Here is a 22,789-nt window from a genome sequence, read left to right on the forward strand (position 1 = left end):
AGGAACAATAGGCCTCCGGCGGCAAGGCGAGGCAAGGATGATGAGGCAGGCACGAAGGCCCTCTACGTGCATATGTGCTGCGCGTCCCCGTCCGTACCGTAGGTGCCCTGTCTCTCTTTTTTCCCCCTGGCCCCCATCCCATCCCTTCAATTATTCCGAACAGAAGAAAAGCCTCTTTTGCAACTTTACACTTTTCTTTCCTCATCACTCCTTGAATGTGACTTTGTGGTCTTTTAAACTTTGATCTTGAGGCGTGTCTCCTACTACTACGGTGTTGCTGTGAGGTGACAACAACTCCAACTGGGTCCCGGTCTCCTCCCCCTCCGTCTCATATCCCTGTCACATCGGTCTCCAGAGAGCTTCCCGCTGCTTGGACGACAGCCTCGCCTCCACGATTGTCGACCTGCAAGTCGCGCCACAAAAAAAACGCGGCTTCCCCTGCCCGGGCCGTCCATTTTGAGGCCTGCGTGCGCTTGCTGGGTGTGGGCAATTCTGGGCGGCGCATTTTCATCTCCCCTTCTTTTCCCGCTTTCACGAGCAATTCCCTAGCTCTCTCTCTTTCTCTTATCGCTTCTCCTCAGAGAAACAACCAAGACTTGACAGGAGCGGGGAGATCATGTGCAACGTCAAGTCCGTCTGCTGCTAACTACCAGCTAACTCGGCGAGCTAATACCGTACCCTGGGTTTCCGATTTCCCTTTCTACCTGAACCCAGTCCCGCGCGCCATCGGGCGTCGCGAACCGCACGACCTGCGACCAACACCTCTTTTCGCGACAGCATCCTCCCTCCTCATGGGCTTTTCTCGATAACCCCCAACCTCTTCGCCAGCTTCGCGAGTCGCCCTAGAGCTGCGCTGTCGCTGCTCATGACATCATGACGGACCAAGGCGAAAAGAAGGGTCTCTGGGGCCTTTTCCGAAGAGCCAGTAGCAGGAGACAATCCACCAAACCACCGGTGCGTAGTGGCGTCTTCTTTGTTCTCGAGCGCGCCGTACCTCGGCTTCTGCAGAGCTAGAGCTCTGCCATGCCAAGCCAAGCTTAACTCGACAACCTCATCGCTCGAGAGTCTCTTTGCTGACTGTACCCCGTGGCTTCTAGACCAAGGAACACCTCGAGCCCAAGGAATATCACCGACCCCGCCGTGCCAGCAATGGCGATGCTATTCAACCCTTTCCACAAAACTCTGGTTCTGCTCCCGATCTCAGCTACGAGAAGCGCCGCCCTGCGACCGCCGATGACGAATCTCGCGTCCGACGCCGGCCTAGAAGGTCGCAGCCCGAACCTGAGCCCGAACCTCGACAAGTGAGGTCTACACCCTTCTTGAAGAAACCCCGTGCTGTAAACGGACGCACCACCACCACCGCCCGATCCCGTGAACCTCTTACCACCTCCTGGCCTCCCGAAGGCATCTCCATCAACGACGAGTTGCCGCCACAGCATGCTCTGGAACTTGTCGCCCGCGGCGCTCCCTCCCACAAGGGTCACAAACGTCCAATCCCCCACCACCCGGAAGAGTTCTTCTCGCTCTACACAACTTCTGGTGGTAATCGATCTAATGGCAAAGGCACCGACCATATGGATGTCTCCAACCTTCACGACTCGATGACCCAGCTAATGACCCTGCGACTGCTTGGTCACGGCCATGCCACTTATCCATGGGAAACACTCGAGCAGCCTAGCTACTCATTCTTCTTTGGTCACTTGCCGGGCACCATCACTCTCAATGAATGGGCCTCCATGTCAAGCGTGTTGCCTCCTGCCATCATGCTCCGCGACTCCGGTGTCGTGCCCCGACCGATGGATCTTGAGAACATATTCGACCGATTGCAGGAGCTGCGCTATGGCCTCGAGGATGACAACGAGGCTATGCTGTATCGCAACCTTTACAAACGCATTCTGAGGGACCCCGACAAGATCTTTAGTCCTCATCGGACTCTCGACAAGCAAATCACTGACCTCATTCTTGTCCTATCGCGCCCAGAATGGATCGACTTTAGCAACCCGCGCAACCAAGTTGCAACCCGCTTCATCTTTGACAGAGGCGAAGAAAATCGCGAACAATACCAAAAGTTCTTCCATCAGCTGCTTCTCAGTCTGGAGCTGGAGCTACGCATTCAGTCGCAACAACATGGCGACTGGGCAAAAGAGAAGCTAACCTCTCAGATCCCTCCCACGATCCAGTGGAATCTAGCCCTGGCTCGCCGGTGGCAGAGTTTTGTGCGCGTTGATGACTTTGGCAAGACCCCTGAAGATAGTAAGTAACCCGTGTTGGTAGCGACATGCTATGGAGCATGGCATATTCCAAGAGTTGGGCTTTTCTGACACTGGTTGCAGTCCTTCTCCGCTACAAATTAAAGAAGCGCCAGATCAGGATGCTGAGGCGCTTTGCCCAGATGATGAGGTGGCCGAACCTGGATGAGACCCTTGATAACATGAAACAAAAAGACTCGGAGATGTCTTTGGACGAAGTCAGCTCTGATGCCTTTGCCTTTTTCAGCGGTCTCGTACTACCTGGTGTAAGTTTACCCGTTTATGTCCCTGAAACTTATAAGCGTAGTCCTTGGCTTGTTTGATGCGTGAAGGCTGACTTGAGGAACAGCAAACGTTCCCCTTTCTCATCATGAACACACTCATTGATCTCGACCCTGACAATGCCACCAATGAACTGGCCCTCCTCTCACACATGCACCCTCAGTGCGGTTTCCAGTATCGAAACAGCTACACATACTGGTCCGCCACTTGCATTGTAGGCAAGGTCATGGCACCTACTTGCCACGGAGTCGCTGGGTGGGTCGGTCCCGCGCGGACAACGACAGATCTAGCTCCATCTCAGATTGCACGTATCCGCAGTAGAAAACCAAAGCAACGGATAAGTGACAAGGACGTGGAGTCAATGGGGGAGCGATCCGACCCGCTGGGTCCGCCAGCTGAGGTCTATCCCGTGGACGAATATCAGCCGGTAGCACCGAAAGGGGGGCCTGATGATGCTGTTGACACGGTGCGGATAGAAATGCTGAGCCTCAAAGCTGCGGATCGGCCCGACGGTGCATCCCCCACAAGTTCAGGCTCACGACTATTTGATGCGACAGTGCAGTTCGCTATCGATGGGGTATCATGGCCGTTGCGGCTCATGTATGACGTATCTTTTGTGGCAGCATGGCCGTGCTCCGAGGGGCCACATCCGCTTTTCTTCGACTACATATATACGGCGATCCGTGTTGACTCGATAGTTGGGGTACGGGACTGGGGAGGTCTTTATGGAGCACCACCGTCGCATAGTGTGCGATCAAGCCCCGGACCAGGCATGATGCAGGGACCGTACCGGGATATGTTCAGCCACAGCTTTGGTCATAACCGTCTTCAGGGTCACCTATTCGATCATGGTGCCAACGAGGAAGAAGACGATGACGAGAAGGTGCTCGTGGTTGAAGCGTTCGGGGTGCGCGACAATGAGGTCCTCGCTCGAGCTTGGTGCTCACATTGGGGCCTCAGCGCGATCGTGGCGGATGTTCAAAAGACATGGTAAGTTGGATACTGAGCTATGAAGCTATCATGACTTGAGCTGACAGATGTGCAGCATGGCGTGTGCCATCCGAGAAGCGTACGCGGCTACGCTTACAGTGGTGATCCTGGTAGAAGGGCAGGAATACCCCAATGATGATTAATGACTGTTATGAAGTTATGTACTGTTCACTTTTCCCCGCCAGCGTTGCGTTGCGAGACTGGCTGGCGATGCGGGAATGGGGACGAAGAGTGAATCTTGAGTCTCGAAGACCAAGAAGGACAAATAATGGGGAATCTGTCGAGGGTGGACGGAGTTTAAAGGAAAGGGTCTGATTTGTGAACCAAGGGATAAGAGTAGGGCTCATCCGGCGGTGAGGGAGCAGTTGTGTATGAATGCTTGTATATTGATTGAGGATTTCAGAGGTCACGCTTGGGCTCGGTGAAGCATCAGCCGACCTTGGACGAGGAACAAGGCTCGGTTGGGCCCGAAAGTTAGTGGATAGTTTCACAACTCAAAAGAATAGTTGCTATAATGAGGTTGTCTGTAGCAGGAGTTTGGTCATCCGCCGTTAAGTTCCATAGCTCAGATGTTCTAGGTTGAAACATGACCTGACTGAATTATTCACCGCACCGGGCAGGTCCAGCAGGGGAGCATTCTCGGTGAGCGGCATGCAGCTTTCCATTGGCCAATTGGCTCTGTCAGCGCAATTGCTCAGTGGCCAGAGTCTACGGATAGTCCGGATCTGGAAGCCCGAAGCTCTGGGACCGTTCCATTGCCCGGATGCAGCACCCCGGCCAGAGATACCCGGAGGGGGCCTGAGCTGCATGATGCTAAATCAACCCCTCTTGAGGTGGACGGAGAGATAACTAGCAAGTGCATGCTTGAGATGGAAGACGGAGAAGAGAGCTAACCCGAGCCTCTAGGCAAGTCGGATAATAGCCGACCGGCTCGGCAGAGAGACAAGCAAGACGGGGAACGAAGCCGGGTTCTTTGTCTAATAGGAACAGACAATCCCGGCTCAGGTCATATTTTTTGCGAGGTCATCTGAACAAGAATGGTTTTTTGCTGTACCCGCTGCGGTGCGCGCGGGATAAGGCAGGGGGAAGACAACGACGAGCCGACGCCACATCACCCTCGTCTCACCATGGTTGCAGGCACAGGTACAGAATGGAGGTTGACGGGACGTGAAGGAGAAGAGCGAAGACCGGAGGTGAGCGAAGCGGCAGCGGTGAGCGCCTACTGTGTGAGGGAGAAGGTGGAGAAGAGTGTGCTGCGTGTGTGGGTGCGCAGCGGCCGATCATGGCGAGCCGTGAGTCGCGCGGGTCGATAGACGTTGCTGTTGCTGCGAGGCTAGAGCAGTTATCGTATCGTGCTAACGGCTGGGCACAATCGTTTGAGAGAGGATGGAGTTGTTGTTGAGTAAAGCAGTCTAGTCAACAAAAAATGTTTTGATGCGAGTTTGATCTGAATGCATGACGGTACAAAGTCGGGATGAAAGAGTGCTGGTTACTGAGGTGTCTGTAGTTGGATCAGCTCTTTCTTTTGATCCCCACGGTCTCATGATTGGTCATCAGGTAGTTGAGGATCGCCAAAAAGAAGACGCAACAAGGAGGAGAAGAGATCATTAGAAATGATCATCTGCTTCTTACCAAGCCAAGTCTCATCCAATTCATCCAATTCGCCTTGTATCCTGTCACATTTTTTTTTTGTTGTCCATGTCCATCATGGGTTCTACAGCTGATCATGAAGTCTTCCCACTAGCTCCATCGGACTGTGATGGACTGATGGCTCGTGTCGAGGGTCGTCGTCGGCTCCGTGGGAAACGATCCCGCCCCTCACCCCCAGGCAGCAGCTTTTTTTCTGCACATGGGGAGAAAACGGCGATGCCGTCTTGGGCATTAGTCTTGGACTCGAAAAAGACCTTCTTTCTTGGCTGGTGGTGGGGGAAAATGTCGAGAGAGGAAAAAGAAAGACCTGAGCGACAACATGAAAGGGGTCATCTATCAGAGTGCCGCTGCAGGACAAGGACCGCCGCCACCTCACGCGTATGCATGTAGCATTTCGGCGACAGCGTCAAGAAACTTGGCGGGACGCCGAGAACAAAGCTTCCCGTGTGCAGGATTGGAGAGAGCTTTTTCTTTCCCAGACAGCCTCAACAAGCTTCTAGAGCTTCCCTTGGCTAATGCCACACCCTGGGTTTTTCTTCCCCCTCGATTCGCTTCCTTACCCCTGTCGCCTCTTCCCTGACCCCGTGCCCCGAGCTCCAAGCATGAGGGAGGGCCCCCGCTCAAAAAGATGGCAAAATTTAGTGGGAATGGTGGGGGTTTTTTTCGATGGGCGAGGAAGAGAGCTTGTTTGCCATGATGGAGCTTTTGGGCTCGCTGGCTGGCTCTCCCATCATGTCCCAAAGCTCGATTCGCCTTTGGGCAAGGGGGGGTTTGTTGATTCATGGTCATCTGACGATCTCTAGCTAGGTAGGTATTAGAGCTCTTCCCTTCTTCTTTTGCTCTCTCCAATGTCACTCTTTCTCCTCACAAATCGGTTGTCTTGATCTCTTACAAAGAAACACCAAAAGAAAGTCAACCACTCAACGTTCTGACACACACACACACCTCAGTCATAACATCCCCTCATCACACACGCCTCCTCCCCCCCGTCCCGAATCGAGACCTTCTTCGCGGGGTGACATCTCCGTTCAACGCCTCCTTCTCGGCCCCCCCTCCCCCTCTTCATCTTCCCCATTGGGAATCTTTGGCGCAGGCCCAGAGCTTATCCTTTCCGGTAACAAAAACCATCGACTCGATTGCGCCCACCTCGATCGCACAATATGTATACCTACAACAAACCGATCACTGCCATGGAGTGAGTTCTCCTCGTCTTCCCATTCTCTTCAGCTTTCAGATCTCCTCTCAGTCTTGCCCATCTTCGTGGAACGTACTTGGCTGACAGACACTCTTTTTGTCGCAATGGATAGGCCTCCTCAAGTTCTGGTATGCGATTCCCGTCCCAATAACCTCAATTGGCCCGTTGCCATTGTCATGAGCCGTGACCGTTGACGGTGGCGGCGGCATGCCAAGCTTTGAGCCTTGGCTGACTGTTTGTGTAGGACCATTACATTGGTGTCGATGTTGGTACGGGCTCAGCTCGTGCCTGTATCATTGACGAGACGGGTGACATCAAGGCATTGGCCTCTGAGAACATCAAGCTGTGGCAGCCCGAGGTCGGATACTACGTACGTTACCCCAATCCTCGAGTCGTAACCTATTCTGACCCTCTCCTAGGAGCAATCTACCACAGACATCTGGCAATGCATTTGCGAATGTGTTCGCCGAGTCGTCAGCGAGTCGGCCGTCGACCCTACCAAGATCAAGGGCATTGGTTTTGATGCCACCTGCTCCCTCGCTGTTTTCACCCATGATACCGACGAGCCTCTGTCCGTCACAGGGCCTGACTTTGCCAACGATGGCAACGACCGGAACGTCATTCTGTGGCTCGATCATCGACCTGTTGAAGAGACCGAGAAGATCAACAACACTAAGCATAAGCTCCTCAAGTATGTTGGTGGCAAGATGAGCATTGAGATGGAGATGCCCAAGGTTCTCTGGCTCAAGAACCACATGCCACCCGAGGTCTTTGAGCGCGCCAAGTTTTATGATCTTGCTGATGCCCTCACACACTTGGCCACCGGCAACGAGACTCGCAGCTACTGCAGCGTTGTCTGTAAGCAGGGTTACGTGCCTGTCGGCGTCGACGGCAGCGTCAAGGGCTGGCAAGAGGACTTTTACCACGAGATTGGTCTCGAAGACCTTACCAAGGATGACTTTAAGCAGATGGGTGGTGTCAACGGGGTGGTGAGCCTTTTCCTTTTCTCATATGCCCTGCATTTTGAATCTATCTACTCTCGCGCTCTTGTCGTAACCCAGGCTAACGATTGAATTCACAGAACGGATCGTATGTCAGCGCCGGTGAGCCCGTTGGCACTCTAAGCCGACAAGCAGCCTACCAGCTTGGTCTCCCCATGGGCATCCCCGTTGGAAGCGGCGTGATTGACGCCTATGCTGGCTGGATCGGAACTGTCGGAGCCAAGGTCGAGCTTGGTGACGATGAGCTCAACGCCGAGGTGCCCCACAACGATCTCGCTCAGGCCTTTACCCGTCTCGCCGCTGTTGCCGGTACTTCGACTTGCCACTTGGCCCTGTCCAAGGAGCCTGTGTTTGTGCCCGGTGTGTGGGGACCTTACCGTGATGTCCTCCTCCCCGAGTACTGGATGGCTGAGGGTGGTCAGTCTGCCACTGGCGAGCTGCTTCGACACATGCTCGACATTCACCCCGCTTACAATGAGACATGCGCCCTGGCCAAGGCTGAAGACAAACACATTTACGACTTCCTCAACAACCACCTTGGGCTGATGGTTGAGAACACAAACGCACCCTCTGTGTCGTACTTGGGACGCCATCACTTCTTCTATGGTGATCTGTGGGGCAACCGATCCCCCATTGCCGATCCCAACATGAAGGGCTGCATGATCGGTCTGGACAGCGACAAGAGCACTGACAACATGGCTCTGTGGTACTATGCCACTATGGAATTCATTGCTATGCAGACACGCCAGATCATTGAGCAGATGAACAAGGCCGGTCACGAGATCTCATCCATCTTTATGTCTGGATCCCAGTGCCAGAACCCCATCCTCATGTCTCTCCTAGCTACTACCTGCGGCATGCCCGTCCTGATCCCGCGGTATGTCAACGCTGCTGTGGTTCACGGTGCTGCCATGCTTGGTGCCAAGGCTGCCAGTCACAGCAAGGAGGATGGCAGCGAGCCCGAGACGCTTTGGAGCATCATGGACCGGATGAGCAAGCGAGGCCGTCTGGTGGAGCCTCAGTCAGACCCTGGAGAGAAGGCTCTTCTTGATGCCAAGTACGAGGTCTTCTTAGACATGTGCAAAACTCAGCAAGAGTACCGAAACAAGGTCGACAAGGCTGTTGCCCAGTGGGGTGCTGAGTTTGGCGCCTAGATAAAGAGAAGAAAGAGAGGATGATTGCAGTTTCGATGATAGAACAGCTGGGACACTCGGATTGGGCAAATGGCGTCGGATAATGGATACCTATATATGGTAGTAATGATTGATGGCATATATGTAGATGGGAAGGGGAAGCTTTTAAAAGGTGAAAGAAATAGAACAACTTTAATTAGTCTCACATTCATTCGATTTTCATATCAATGGCTTTGTTCTATGCCTGTAGGAGCTGAATACGCAGTGCTTGTCCCAGCTCTTTGAGGCCTGCAGCGCTAAGGGGTGCCTGGCGTTGCCTGGGAACGACTCTCATCGATGATTGGTCCAAGCTTCACTCCATCATCCCAATCCCAGCCTTGCCTTGGTCCACCTCCAAATTTCTAGACAGACGCGCGCCGAAGAGCTCTTGTTGACCGACCTTTATTTTTCTTCAACCACCGAAACCAGACGAATCGCTCACCTAAATCCTCATCTTCGCCTCCTCTCACCTCTCGCGGTCGTCGAAATCTACCTATATCCTGAGGCGCCATGTCTCTCTTTGGGCAGACTGGCAACACCGGCGGTGGCCTTGGAGGCTCACTGTTTGGTGGCGGCACGGGAGGAACTACGGGCGGTGGACTCTTTGGACAGACACAGCAGAATCAGCAGCAGGGAGCCACGACTGGCGGAGGTCTATTTGGGCAGTCGACTCAGAATCAGCAGCAGCAGACGGGCGCAACTGGAGCTGGAGGTCTGTTTGGAGGAGGCCTTGGCGCAAACAAACCCGCGACTACGGGTGGTCTGTTCGGTCAGCCACAGCAGCAGCAAAATCAACAGCAGGCGGGAACCACCACCGGCGGCGGTCTGTTTGGCCAGGCGAACACACAGCAGCAGCAGCAAGGCGCGACCACGGGCACGGGGGGGCTCTTTGGCCAGCCAGCGCAAAATGCCCAGACCGGCACCACGGGAGGCTTGTTCGGCAACGCGCAGCAGAACCAGCCAAAGCCATCGCTGTTTGGCTCTTCCCTCGCACAACCCGCCACGGCAGCGAAGCCCTCTCTCTTCGGAACCGGACAGCAGCAGCAGCAACAGCAGCCTCAGCAAAACATGGGGGGCTCCATCTTGGGCGGCAACGCTCTGGGCGCGAGCACTTTGGGTGGTAGTCTTTTCGCCAGCCAGGCTGCCAATGGCCAGACTCAAGCTCAGTCGCAACCCGCCGGCGCCTACTTTGATAGTCTCTTCGCAAAGAGCCAGAAGGCTGACGGAAAGTCGAATATGGAAGATCTTCCAAGCCTCGAGCTTGGTCTGGGTGACCTACGCCACCGATTGAGAAAGCTTCAGTCCAAGCCAAACGAGAAGCCTTTGGATGGCAAGGCTCACTACCTGCTGGCGGCATCCGGTGTCGACCCCAGCGCTGCCGCCAAGGACCTCGGTCTTCTCGACATTCAGACTGGCCGCGCTGAGCGAGCGACTCATGGCCCTAACGAACTCGATGTCGAAACCTATCTCTCGAACCTCCAGACCAAGACGACCCTTAGCATGATTGCCGACGGACTCGAACGATCGGTTCGCGACTTTGATAACTTTCTCGAGGACAATGTGACGATGGAGTGGGAGGCGCAGAGGAAGCGCATCTACCAGCACTTTGGAATCACACCCCGCGAGGACACGGCGACTGCTGGACGCGAATCTCAGAGTGCATTTGGTCGTTCTAGAAGAAAGAGCACCGCTCCTTCGCGAGCTGGCAAGAGCAGCGTGCTTGGCAAGTCGACACTTCACCGCTCTGTCATTGGAACTCCCAGCCGAATCGGAGCCCATCAGACAGATTTCGCGGACGTCGACCGCTCCTCCGAAGCTGGAGGTCTGGATGGCCGTGTGTCCTCCGACGATCGAGTGCTTCGTGAGAGGCAGACACGCCTATCTGAAAAGATTCGGAGTCTCAACGCGGCTCGTATGACGAAGCGCCCTTACCCCATCCTCTCCGAGTTGGCAGCTGCAGAACAAAAGTCTCATGAGCCTCACGCGCCCCATGTTGTGGAGGCGTATCTGGCGGTTATGGAGATTGTGGGCGAGAACCCTGAGGCTGAGACGACGCTCAACAACGCGACAGCCAAGGAGCGCGAGTTTGCAGACATGTATCTTAATGAGAACCCCAACTCGGCCAAGTCTGTGGAGATGAGGAAGCGCATTCTCAGCGGCGCAAACAGATTCCTCGAGAAGCAGTTCCTGCGTGAGGTTGAGTCGCTCATCGCCAAGCACCCCCACGAAGCGAAGCTCGGTGGTCTCCCCGACATTGTCAGCAAGATCAAGGCATACATTCGACTACGATCTGCTCGGAAAGATCTTGTCCCTGACAACACTGATCTGCAGCAGGTTCAGGGCGAGTTTGTGTGGGCTATTGTGTTTTACCTGCTACGCTCTGGACATGTGAACGAGGCGGCCAAGTATGTCAACGACAACACCAACCAGTTTCGAGGCATTGACCGGACATTTGCGACATACTTGAACAACTACGCAGCGAGTGAGGATCGACGTATCACCAACAGAAAGCTTCTGGATCGTTGCACGAATGAGTACATCCAACGATCACGCAACGCGCCTGAAAACTCGATAGACCCCTTCCGTATGGCCTGCTACAAGGTCATTGGACGCATCGAGCTTGGAAACCGCAACCTGGATGGACTCAACACAGATATCAACGACTGGATCTGGCTGCAGTTTAACTTGGCACGGGAAGGAGACAAGACCATCGAAATGGCGGGAGAGTCTTACGGCTTGGCCGAGCTACAGTCCAGCATCCGAGAGATTGGTCTGAAGCACTTCCCCAAGACCACCTCGGAGGACAGCAACGGCAGCTTCGGCATGTTCTTTTATCTCCAGGTTCTGTCGGGCATGTTCGAGGATGCCATCGCCTACCTGTACCCTTTCTCGTATGTGGATGCAGTTCACTTTGGCTTGGCCCTCGAGTTCTACGGTCTGCTACGGCCGAGTGACGCGCTGTCGTCGGCCAACGACCTTCGCAGCTACAGCACCAAGAACCTACCGCAGATCAACTTTGGTCGCATGATTGGATACTACACGCGAGACTTTAGGGCCGCGGATGTTGTGTCTGCCGTGGACTACCTGACACTGATCTGTCTCAACCGAGACCTTGGTGGTGAGGCTGGTCAGCGACACGGTAGCCTCTGCCACGAGGCGTTGCGAGAGCTGGTTCTGGAGACCCGTGAGTTTAGCAAGCTTATTGGCGATATTCGACCAGACGGACAGCGCATTCGTGGAATTATTGAGGAGCGCGGCCCGCTCATCGGTCTTGATGCTGAGGATGACTTTGTCAACACGGTCACACTCCAGGCTGCCAGCTTCGCAGACGAGAACGGACGCACCACAGACTCGGTGCTGCTGTACCATCTCGCCGGCGAATATGACACGGTCGTCGCCATTGTCAGCCGGGCGCTAAGTGAAGCTGTCTCCATCGAGATCGGAGAAGACCCAATGCGACTTATGCCAGTCAAGCCTCGTGCTGGTGAGCAAGAGGCGGAGGTAGGCAGCAGCCTCAGCTTGGCGGCCATCGATGACCCGGTGGAGCTTGCCAGGACCATGATGAGCATGTACGAGCGAGACGCCATGTTTTACAGGAGAATCCAGGATCAGAATAAGGTTGCCTGCCGGGTACTCCTGGAGATGAGCAGCATCAAGGGACTGGTAGAGGCCGGACAGTGGGCTCAATGCCTCGACGTAAGTTACCTAGTGATGAAGTGGAGCGTCATATGTGCTAACATGAGGAATAGAAAATCCGAAGCCTCGAGATTCTGCCCCTGGAAGCAGCGGGTGATGGCAGCACGATCCGAGCCTACGCCTCCAAGTTTTCTGGCTTGTCGCAGCCTGTCTCAATCAACGTGCCCAACCTGTTGATGTGGACCATCATCTGCTGCGTCCGCCAGCGGGAGCAGCTGACGAGTGGACAGTTCAGCGGCAACGAGGGAACGCGACGGCTGATGGTGGAGCAGTTGAAGCAGATGACGCTGGACTTGACGACTTACACCAGCCAGCTGCGATACCGGTTCCCGCCGCACTTGCACGAGGCTCTTGCGAGGGCATCGGCCGAGTGATGGCTGGAGTTGCGAGATGTGTGATGGTTGGATATGGCTGATGCCGTGTGTGGCTTGAGCGCGGCGGGTGGGCGGAGGAGACCGGGCGGGTGGAATCAATATCGGAGAGTGTCCGGACGGTCAAGGACAGGGCAAGATCAAGGGTGAATGCAACATTGGGCATTGTAGTACCTGGGTACGTAGCATACAACACTGTCTGGAAGAGATGACAGAAAGGAGGCTATTTTGCGCACTGCCTCATAGTAATTGTACAGGCGTATATATGGATGTATTGGGGTCATGCCTGAGGTCATGTTGAGTGCCATGATGAGTTTGTTTGGTTGTCGTAAAGTGTACCAACCAGGATGGAAGAACGGGGGGCTGGACCCTGGCTTAAGCCACCCTGTCCATCGCGCAAAACACTATCTTCAAGTGTTGACGGCATAAGGTAGTTGTTGGCAATGTGAGAAATAGATTGATTGATTCTTACATACCTCTGTCTACGCAATATTTAACAATCGATGATGCGGAAATCCCCGTCCAACTTGTTGTCCAGCAGAGTTTCGGCGTCATTGCTGTAGAGGTGTTGGGGGCGAGGGTCACCTGACAGCCTGGACTCTGAGCCCGTGGGTCTGCCGGGATGCACGAACAGTACCGTGTGGTCTGTGCGACCGCGCCTCCAAGGGGGTCCATGACTCGGTGTCAACCTGGACCTCCTGGGCTTTATGAGTCAACCTTCCCCCCTTCGGGACTCCGGCCCAACCTGCCTCTTTCTCCCCAGCTGCGAAATGTTTCCACGGACCCGGTAAAAAAAATTCATCTCTGTACGACGGTCTTTAGCCTTGGCTTGCTTTTATCCCCGGTTTCCCCTCTCTTATCTCAACTGCCTGGTAGACGCGCGTGTGTCGTCGTGTCCGGGGTGGCCCATAAGCACAACAATACCCGTGTTATTTCCCCTTTCCCCATCTGATCCTCGAGGTTCGTCTTTTTTTTTCTGAGTCAAGAGATCAACGAACCAGGCCAAGGAAGGAAGGAGCGCGGTCGTGGTTGACGATTGTTTCTTTGTTTCTTCTCTTTCAACTCTCTGCGGTCGGGGGTGGATATCCCGCACCCCCCCAAGCTGCGGGAGCCGCATCCCGCATTTTTTTTTCTCCCCTCTCTCTCCACACACACGCGCATATCCCAACTACCGAGTCCCGAATCACAAGCTCTCAAGGGGAAGGGGGTCCCCCTTTTTTTTTTGGTCCCGTCCCTTGTCCTGTCGTGCTCCAATGAGTCCCGGCCCCGATACGCCGGGGGCGGGAGCGGGATCGGTGCAGAGTCCCGCCCCAGTGGGTGGTGGTGGTCCGGACGATGGGGCTGGCGCCAAACGGGATGCCGAGACGGCCAACGTGGTGGGTTCTCCGGCTGCGGGGGACGACGGCAGTGCACGGAAGAAGAAGAAGACGGGGCCGGGGAGTCGTGGGGTTGCCAATCTGACCCCTGAGCAGTTGGCCAAGAAGAGAGCCAATGGTGAGTGTTGCAATCATGACAGATTGATTTCTTTTACACCCTGGTCGGTTGTGGTTGATCGACGAATCCCTTCTGTTTCACTAGTTGCTCGACATGTCGCTAACTTTATCAAGATCGAGAGGCTCAGCGTGCCATCCGTGAGCGTACAAAGAATCAGATTGAGACGCTCGAGCGCCGCATCCAGGAGCTCACAAACCAGCAGCCCTACCAGGAACTCCAGGCTGTCCTCCGCGCAAAGGAGGTTGTTGAGCAGGAGAATGCCGATATCAAGCGTCGTCTGGCTGGCATAGTCGCCATGCTGCAGCCGCTCATCGGCCAGGGTAAGTTTATTTTCCCCATGGTCCTCCAGTTTGAGTTTTGAGGTTAACGCGCAGGACAGGTGCTGTTGAACAGGCGTATATATCACCTGCTCAGACTTATGCCCCTCCGGCACATCATCAGCCTCCTTTGAGCGTTCACAGCAACCACAACAATGCCAACACAAACGCTGCTTCAACACCCTGCAGTGCCGCCTCTCCTCCAAGTCATGAGCCACCTCCTGGCCAGAGTCATTCTCAGCACTGGCACCCTCAGCAGCCGCCACCTCATCACCCTACTGGCACCCCCACCAGCGAATCTCACGCTACCAGCCAGCTGAACCAACAACGACATGAGCTCCGGCACGGGCTTGAGCTTGGCCCTGAGCGTCTGGGGCTAGACTTTCTCCTTGACCCGGCGCAACGGGTGGGTCGTATTCAGAATGGCATCAACGGCGCCCAAGACACGCCTCAGTATCATCACGTGCCTATGAAGCACGACTGGACAGGCGTCTCACAGGAGCGCGCCCTGCACAGCAGGTCTACAAGCTGGGGCTCGCAGGGGAGGCCGGGACAGCCCCAGCAGGAGCAGCAATATCAGGGTCAGCACCCGCATGCCCTCTCGGCCGCCCATACCCCTGAAAGTACTCATAGTCCTGGTTATAGTCCTGCAATGAGCTCTGCCGCGGGCCACGCCCCTCCCCGGAGCGACCCCAGCCTCCTCGACTGCTCAGCCCCCATCAAGAACTGCGCGCCGACGTGCCCTCTTGACTCCCTCCTCCTCGACTTTCTCAGCGAGCGTCGCCAGCGTGCCGCCGACGGCCTTCCCGTCCAAGACGTCGTTGGCCCTCGCTACCCGTCCGTCTCTTCACTCCTCAACCCTTCCAACAGCGCCTACAGTCACCCGCTGTCTAAAGTCTTTACCGATATACTCGCTACTTTTCCCGATATCTCTACGCTCCCCGAGCGCGTCGCGGTCCTCTACATAATGTTTCTTGTCATGCGTTGGCAAATCTCCCCTACTCAGGAGAACTACGACCGCCTCCCAGAGTGGATGACGCCTCGTCCCTCGCAGCTCACAGTCGCCCACGCTGCCTGGCTCGATCACATCCCCTTCCCCAAGATGCGGGACCGCCTCGTGCGTGACCACAACCCCCTCCTGTATCCCTTTGACAACTTCTTCATCCCCTTCACGACCACACTGTCTCTCTCCTGGCCCTACGAGGACACCGACACGCTGCTCCAGAGCCCGGACGGCGATGAGCTCATGATCAACCCCGTCTTTGAGCGGCATCTGCGAAACCTGGACAACTGGAAGCTGGGGGACGCATTTGCCAAGGCGTTTCCCACCCTCGTGGGCTCGTTCAACCTGAGCTCACAGTCCCCAGCGCGGCCTTTGTCATCAGGCAGCCGCTAGGGGCCCGTAATTGGACGGCAACAAAAAATGTAATGGGTTGATGGTTTTTGTTTTGCTGGCGTTTGGGGGTGAGGGTTTTTTTTTCTCGTGTGCATAGGTTAGCTGTTTGTCAGATTAGGCTTTCACACGGCCTGCTTTATTTAGCTGTGTCACTAGGGGGGGGAAACGGCATGCATCCAATGGGTTTGTATCATCATCACTTGTACTCTGGATTCTGGCAGGGGGCTTCAACGCCATGGAGTTTGCGGTGAGGGTTTTGTTTTTGGACATGATGTATGTAGGTATGCACGTACGTATGCACGCATTAGGGATGTAAGGTATCTAAAATTATTGATTCCAAGATTTTGCTGTGATGCCATTGTTAAGGGGTGGATTTGGTACACCAACTGGCCATGTCACACTCGGTAACTCCTCAGCAATCATTGCTTTTCATTGCTTGAGGAGGAATCTTGGTCGAGAAGTTCAGGATGGCTACGAGGCCCGAGAGAGGTTCCACGAGGCTCATAGCCTGGGTAGAAGTGCGTTTTGTGATGTTACTTATGATAGGCATGGCGTCATTCTCATAGAACTTTATGGCAAATTCATCCTCATCTATCAAGTGTTCTTCCTAAGGTAAGTGATGATAAATACCTAAGTCCTATCACAGCTTCGCTTCGTTCATTGTTCGGTCAGTCATTTGTATGTCAGGCCGAACGGGCACTAGCCACGCCCGACCTTCCGTGGAGAAAGGAGAAAGTAAGCTCCCTGTCTCCTCTGCTCCTGTCTCCGATCATTCTATCTCATCTTCTCCCTCTATCACATATCCTTCCATCTCCTCGTCCTCCGTCTCCTCGTCCTCTGCCTCATCTTCCGTTTCCATTCCATCTCCTTCCCACTCTTCCGACTCCTCGTCCTCGTCCTCCGTCTCCTCGTATTCTGCCTCCGACTCCTCGTCCTCTGCCTCATCTTCCGTTTCCGTCCCATCTCCTACCCACTCTTCCATCTCGTATTCTTCCAGCTTCCTCCTCTTCTGCGGCTTCTTCCGTTTCTGCGGCTTCTTCCTCTTCTGCGCCCCCCCCAACGGTTTTCGTTGTCTCCATATTCCATCACACAAGCTCTCCCTGTCATTCTCTCGACACGCTGCGCAACCGTTCTTACACGATGTTTTGGGTCAAACACACGGGAGCTCCTTGTCGAGACAGTAGCTGCACTTCCCCTTGCAATTATTTCTTCTATGCTGGCTGAATGTGACGTTGTTGATGAAATTGCCACAGCCCGGGCACTCCTTGACCTTCTCGTGCGTCCAGTTGCCGCACTCGTACTCTTTCCACTTGCAGCGCTGGCATTGATTGTCTCCCTTGTCACGTTCGCAGGCCTTGTTGTCTTTGTCGCATTGCCCACACTTCCCTCTGCATATTTTCAAGTGCCTCCTTAGGTTTTTCTTGTGTACGCCACATAACACACACGTGCCGACAACTCTCTCTCTCGGATGTGAGTAATTGCCACATCGCAAGTTACCAGTCTCGCAGCCTAGGCACTTTTGATGTTGACGGCTGCCTTTCTCGCTCTTGTCGCATGCAATGCGACGGCGGACACAGCTCCGGCACCGCCCCATGCACTCCCTCTTGTGGGCCATGAGGTGAGTTTTGAAGATACCACATCTGGGGCACCTTGCCATGGGCCTTGGGTTAACTCCTGCACGTGAGAAACCCGTACATTCGCTTTCTGTACCTTCGCTCTGGCAGCGCTGACACACCTGAGAGTTTCCTGTATCGCGAGTACAGGCCTCACCAGCATCTTCACAGGGTTTGCACCTGCCCCGGCAATGGAACATGTGCATTGCCATGGGATTGAGCTTGAACTGATCGCCGCAATGATCGCACTTGGTTCTCACTCCACCGGTGCGTTGAGCAAGCTTTGGTGTTAGGCCGTGCCGAGACTGCGGTTCGAGGGATTCACACGTGAACCCTCTTTCCGGTAGAGGTTCCCCATCGGGGCCACAGAGGTTGAACGGGACTTGTCCAGGGGCTGGCATATCGTCTGGAAGCAACACAGTGTCGTCCGCGGCCCTGCCTTCGTTGTAGAGCCGTGCACGCTGATTGACATTGCAGATCCTGTCTGGGCTGACATGTTTGCTTAGAAGCAACTGGAAGGTTTCGTCCTGGTGGTCATCATTGCTTGGAGGCAATGGTTGGGGTGTTTGGCGCATGGGTTGCTGGGGGAGCTCAGGGAGCAATATGCCGATGTCTGTGGCGGCGGCTTGAGGCTCGGCCCATTTCGAGTCGACTTCCTTCAGGTTGGCCCATAGGTCGGCATCGGATCGAGTCAAGCCAGCCTTGAGATCCTTGATGACTCGGGAGATCATGTTGACAACTCTGCTTTTCAACGTTTCGCTGTCCCAAACCCCGTCTGCGGCTTTCACTGAGGTGCTGAGGCCAACGTCTTGCTTGAGCCGTTTGATAATAGGAATCAGTAGACGCTCTTTGTTGTGCACCTGACGGTTTTCGAGTTGGGCTTTCGTTGGAGTCTCTTCGATCCACCCTTGTTTTGCCAGGTGCTGGTAGACAATGGCCTGGCAAATCTCTCGAAGCCTCTTTCTAATGGGAAGCGGGTATGATGGCTCGGTCTTGATGTTCTCTAGTGTCTCAGGAACACCCCCTGTATGAGATATGTCAGTGAGAACCCTATGGGGGTGAGTTGATCCAAGAGAACTTACGTCGAAGAGCCTCCCAGTTCTTCTCATGCATCGCATTTTTGTAGAAGTCATGTTTGCCCCCCTTGAATAGATTGCGGCAGTCAGCTGCGGTGGTGAAGTACCCGCACAGCTCTTCTCCCGCCTTGTCCTGAGCCCTCTGCGATACATGGCCCCAGTTCAGGAGGCTTACGTCGAGGCGGTAGTAACCGTCGGCATGAGGGCCGTTCGCTAGCTTCTCGTGCTCGGCTTCCTCGATCATGGCTGAGACGAGGATGCAACGCTTCTTGAAAAGCAGCATTTTGGACGTCAGAAATTGTTTGTTGTGCTCCCGGAGGATGGCGGCATACAGAGCTTGGAGGGCCTGCACATTCGCCACTGTGTCCGATGCGTTCTCCAGGGCGAGAAGGCCGCGGCACTCTTTCGGCAGAAGTGTCAAGTCCCTTGTCTCGTCAAAACGCTTCCTCAGCTTGGCCTCAAGCTCGGGCGACAGCACCAGCCGGCGGTGCTTGCGGCGAAGGGCCCAGATAGCTGCTGTAGTCTGGACCATGGGTAGTACCACGTTGGCACCAACCCATCCGCCATCTGGGAAAACCACCTCTTGGCTGAGGGCCACCAAAAAGGCTTGGCTCATGGCCTGGTATCTCACGTTTCGGCTGTGTCGTGGGACACGCGTGGTGGTCAAGCTGTTTAGCAACAGCATCATGAGGTTCTCTGCGACAGGGGCCAGCGCCGCACACATGGGGTAGACCGGGTCCTCCATGTCAATAGGGAAGCGGAAGAGAGCCATGAAGGAGTACTCGATGCATTGCACGAACAGTTCATGCACCAAGAGGGCTTGAGCGCCCTTGGTCCTCACCGTTGACTGCCGTTCTCTTAGGACAGCGTCGAGGCCCGCATTTAGGATTGTGTGATGGACGCGCATTCGAACTCCCTCGCCGATAGCACCGGCAGTTGGATTCGTGCCTGATGCGCTGCCAACGTACATATAGTATGTGCCGTCCTCGCGTCGCCCGATGTCAAGGTAAGTCGATGTGCAATCTCCAGCCTCGTCGGGATTCTTCAGGTCGATCTTCGGGGCGCCCTTGAACATATCCGGCGTCCATCTGTCCTTGCCGAGAAGATATTGATAGTGCAAGGGATGAATTGCGGGTTGGGTAAGGACGTTGAGGAGTCGCTCCCGGCACTCCGCCGAGGCGTTAGCCACGGTGAAGATGACCCATGGCTTCATGTCCTGGGGAACGTTGCTGCAGTCGCCAATCGCGAGCATCAACCTCGCCAGCCACATGATCAAGAATCGGAGTCGTTCTCGATACTTCTCTATACATCTCCTGACCTCGGGCTCATTCTCCACCATGTCGACTGCAAAGGTTGGTTAGTACACACATCATCCAGGCTACGGAGAAAGCACTTACGTCCTTCAGCATTGTCTGGTAGCTTGGATATAATCCCGTCCATCTTTTCCTGACTCATCTCCATGGACTGGCGATCCGAGGGGCTAATTGCATCCCCAATCATCTTCTCAACGGCCTCGTCATCGCCCATGTCAATGCTGGACATCTTGTCAAGGGCCTTTTGGAGGTCGAATACACGAGGTTCCGGATCTTTGTCTGCATCCTTCTTGTTGGCTTCGGTGTTGGCGTTGACATCGGCACCGCTGTTGTCATTCTCGCTGCCATTGGCATCGCTGACAACGATGTCACCATCACTGTCGGCTTCAGGTTCGCCATCGGGGTCACCATCGAGGCCGATTCCAATATCAATATAGGGGGCGGATCGGGCATCCTCATCCTCATCCTCGCTATCGCTATCAGCGTCGCTCTCGAAGTCGATTTCAAATTCGCTATCGAAGCCGAATTCCTCAACGTCGCCATCGCAGTCGGATCCAATTCCGTCGTCATCAGTCTCGTCATTCTCATCGACACGATCGTAGAAGATGTACTGAGGCCCGTCATCACTGCCATCAACATCGCTGTCGCTATCGCTGTCGTCGTTATTCTTGTTCTGATCGTTTCCATCGCCATCGGCATCCATAGGATCCCTATTACTATCGCCAGGGATATCAATATCCATGTGGTCGCCATTATCGGCAATGAGATGTTCATCCATAGGCGCCATCGATGTCCAGGATAGGAAGGAGATGGAAGGGAATATGAGGAAAATACGAAGATCTCAGGAAGAGGGTAGGAAGAGGATAGGAAGAGTACAGGCAGAGAGTATGAAGAGAGTAGGAAGAGGATAGAAGGAGGGTAAGAAGAGGATCTGAGTGAAGACGATGTAAGAAGGCAAAGGAGAATGGGGGAGGGGGTAGAAGATATTAGTGCAAGAAGGGGAAGGGGAAACCTCATCAATGAAAGAGCTTGGTCTCCACTGGCGAAGAGCTTTTGTTTGTAACCACCCGGTTGGCAGTGTTAAACGAAGACGTTCTGGTCTTCTGCCTGCACTACGTTATTGGGTACCTAGTTAGCAGAGACTACGCATAGTAGTCTCGTCAACCCGATGAATCCAGATCCCATAGTGTTTCGTCAATAGTTGTTCTCTCAACTATGCCATGGATCGAATCGTCGATCGGTCAGTTGTGTCGTTGGGCGTTTGTCTCTGTGTATTACCCACCTCTTTGAGAAACACATGCATAGTTGTCCAACAAACGGATAACTTCACCGACAGTCTGCATCGGAGCTGGCCCACACTGCATCTCTCAAAGAAATCCCAGGACGGCTGTTTGCCGGGATGTAAGCGTGACTCTTCCTTCTCTGCCCCGTTGTATCTTTCTGCCACATTCGCGAAGCTGGCATTCAGTTGTACAGACACACCATTCCCCAACGTTGCCTTCTTGGATCTCAACGGATCCTCTTTTCGTTGATTGTAAGAGCGGTAGTTCACCAAGGAGATTCTGCTGCCCTGCTCCCTCAAGGGAGCAACAGAAGGCCGACGAGCGAGCTTTGAACCGTCCGTATCTTTCGATTCGCCGCGGCTCTGGTGTTTCCCCATGTATGTAATCATCGCTTTATGAAAAAGAGTTTCCTCGGCAGAATGGTTCAGTGGTTACATGAGCAGCACTTTCGTCAACATGGTACTGTCTTGATCCATTCTTGCTATAGCCGTGCGACCTAAGAGTGGTGCTTCCAAGTTAACGTCAAATCTATCAAGAGTGTCCATCGATGGAGAGTGATTTACATGCCGCTGAGACTTGATGGCCCCAGTTGAATCATAACTTGTCCGTGTTGCACGGAGGGACTGCTGGGGACCGTGAGACCGCTGCTGGCGTCCATTCCTGGACAATCCAGCCGGGAGTCTTCCAAGGCTGTCCCATGTGCCGTGCGCCACGTCCAATGCAGCTCAGCCGTGAACCATAGGGCGTTTGTCCGTTAGTTTGATGCAAGTGTTTCCAACAGGGATGGGTGGCCCGGGGAAAGAACCGGGACAACACCAGAGGGAGTCAATCAATGATCTGTCAGAATGGAAGACGAATCAGCTGCCCTCACTTTCGTGAGTTATCACAACAGCCTTCCGGCCTGCAGTGTAAACGACCGACACTAAGGCAGCAAACAATCGCCCTCAACATTAATCAAGAAGCGTTGGGCGGCATACTGCATAGTAACGTTCCCAACCAGACGGGAAATTAGGCACGTCATTGCGTAATTGGACAGGATATGTCACCTGTAACATAAACTAATTTGCCAACGACAGCTGTTTGCAGTGGGATGACCGACAACAAAGGAGAGAGTGTGACCTAACGAAAAGGCGGCATGAAGCGAGGAAGATTCCTGACCAATCGAGACCTTGCATTACTTCCCGCAACCCCTTGATAGTTGGATGGGCTCCATGACCAGCTCTGTATTACTTGCGCCATCCGTGGATGTTACGCCCCAGCTGGACTAATTGCCTATTTAGTAAAAACTATGCTGAAAGGAGTCTGGTCTGCATGTGGTGCTCGTTTTCTCTTTCCTCTCAGGTTGAATATCTGTCTTGCATGCGCCTCAGCAATAAGCTGAAAGGAATACTCTAAATTCATCAATTAATTTCTCTTGCGCCTTAGGTAATTGCTCTATAATGCTGTGAGGTGGTCACTCTAAAAGTCACAGTGAGATGTTGAAGAAATCAGGCTAAACGGCCAGCACAAGTCCCGGATATCGGATGGATTGGGTCGCGCATGTTGGCCAGGAACCGCTGGCTGGGCAAGAACAAAAGCCCTCCCGAGCGCGCCAACAGCTCATAGGCTAGGAGGATAGCGTTGGCCGAGAAGGTCTGTGTCTCCCGGCGTCGACTCGCGATTTCCTCAGCCCCGGGACCAAGCAAGATCTT

The 22,789-nt window shown here is 54.3% G+C and overlaps 5 protein-coding genes across 5 annotated transcripts; 4 read left to right on the forward strand and 1 right to left on the reverse strand.

Annotated features, from left to right (window-relative positions):
• Positions 1 to 873: 873 nt before the first annotated feature.
• NECHADRAFT_74327 (uncharacterized protein) lies at positions 874 to 3,664 on the forward strand (the record flags this gene model as incomplete). The annotated part of the gene is made up of 5 exons (XM_003049638.1): positions 874 to 954; positions 1,098 to 2,253; positions 2,334 to 2,515; positions 2,599 to 3,521; positions 3,577 to 3,664. 5 exons carry the CDS (start codon positions 874 to 876, stop codon positions 3,662 to 3,664), a joined length of 2,430 nt encoding a protein of 809 aa, XP_003049684.1.
• Positions 3,665 to 6,395: 2,731 nt separating this feature from the next.
• Positions 6,396 to 8,730, forward strand: NECHADRAFT_57070 (uncharacterized protein). The gene is made up of 4 exons (XM_003049639.1): positions 6,396 to 6,494; positions 6,611 to 6,736; positions 6,786 to 7,355; positions 7,448 to 8,730. The coding sequence occupies exons 1-4, from the start codon at positions 6,471 to 6,473 to the stop codon at positions 8,519 to 8,521; spliced, it is 1,794 nt and encodes a 597-aa protein (XP_003049685.1). The 5' UTR covers positions 6,396 to 6,470; the 3' UTR covers positions 8,522 to 8,730.
• Positions 8,731 to 9,049: 319 nt separating this feature from the next.
• Positions 9,050 to 12,609, forward strand: NECHADRAFT_30085 (uncharacterized protein; the record flags this gene model as incomplete). The annotated part of the gene is made up of 2 exons (XM_003049640.1): positions 9,050 to 12,235; positions 12,289 to 12,609. The coding sequence occupies 2 exons, from the start codon at positions 9,050 to 9,052 to the stop codon at positions 12,607 to 12,609; spliced, it is 3,507 nt and encodes a 1,168-aa protein (XP_003049686.1).
• A 1,250-nt stretch (positions 12,610 to 13,859) lies between these two features.
• NECHADRAFT_74330 (uncharacterized protein) lies at positions 13,860 to 15,813 on the forward strand (the record flags this gene model as incomplete). Its single annotated transcript, XM_003049641.1, has 3 exons — positions 13,860 to 14,100; positions 14,214 to 14,420; positions 14,480 to 15,813. 3 exons carry the CDS (start codon positions 13,860 to 13,862, stop codon positions 15,811 to 15,813), a joined length of 1,782 nt encoding a protein of 593 aa, XP_003049687.1.
• A 769-nt stretch (positions 15,814 to 16,582) lies between these two features.
• On the reverse strand, positions 16,583 to 20,602 carry NECHADRAFT_74331 (uncharacterized protein; the record flags this gene model as incomplete). Its single annotated transcript, XM_003049861.1, has 7 exons — positions 16,583 to 16,886; positions 16,974 to 17,201; positions 17,549 to 17,559; positions 17,687 to 18,450; positions 18,509 to 19,359; positions 19,471 to 19,846; positions 19,900 to 20,602. 7 exons carry the CDS (start codon positions 20,600 to 20,602, stop codon positions 16,583 to 16,585), a joined length of 3,237 nt encoding a protein of 1,078 aa, XP_003049907.1.
• Positions 20,603 to 22,789: the final 2,187 nt, after the last annotated feature.

Source organism: Fusarium vanettenii, assembly GCF_000151355.1.
Source record: "Fusarium vanettenii 77-13-4 chromosome 1 genomic scaffold NECHAsca_8_chr1_1_0, whole genome shotgun sequence".
Classification (NCBI taxonomy): domain Eukaryota; kingdom Fungi; phylum Ascomycota; class Sordariomycetes; order Hypocreales; family Nectriaceae; genus Fusarium; species Fusarium vanettenii.

Excerpts from the sequence above, each read along its gene's own strand:
- NECHADRAFT_57070 (XM_003049639.1), top strand. The coding sequence starts at position 6,471 with ATGGATAGGCCTCCTCAAGTTCTG. Across the intron at positions 6,737-6,785 it reads AGCCCGAGGTCGGATACTAC|GAGCAATCTACCACAGACAT; the intron begins GTACGTTACCCC and ends ACCCTCTCCTAG. Across the intron at positions 7,356-7,447 it reads TGGGTGGTGTCAACGGGGTG|AACGGATCGTATGTCAGCGC; the intron begins GTGAGCCTTTTC and ends TTGAATTCACAG.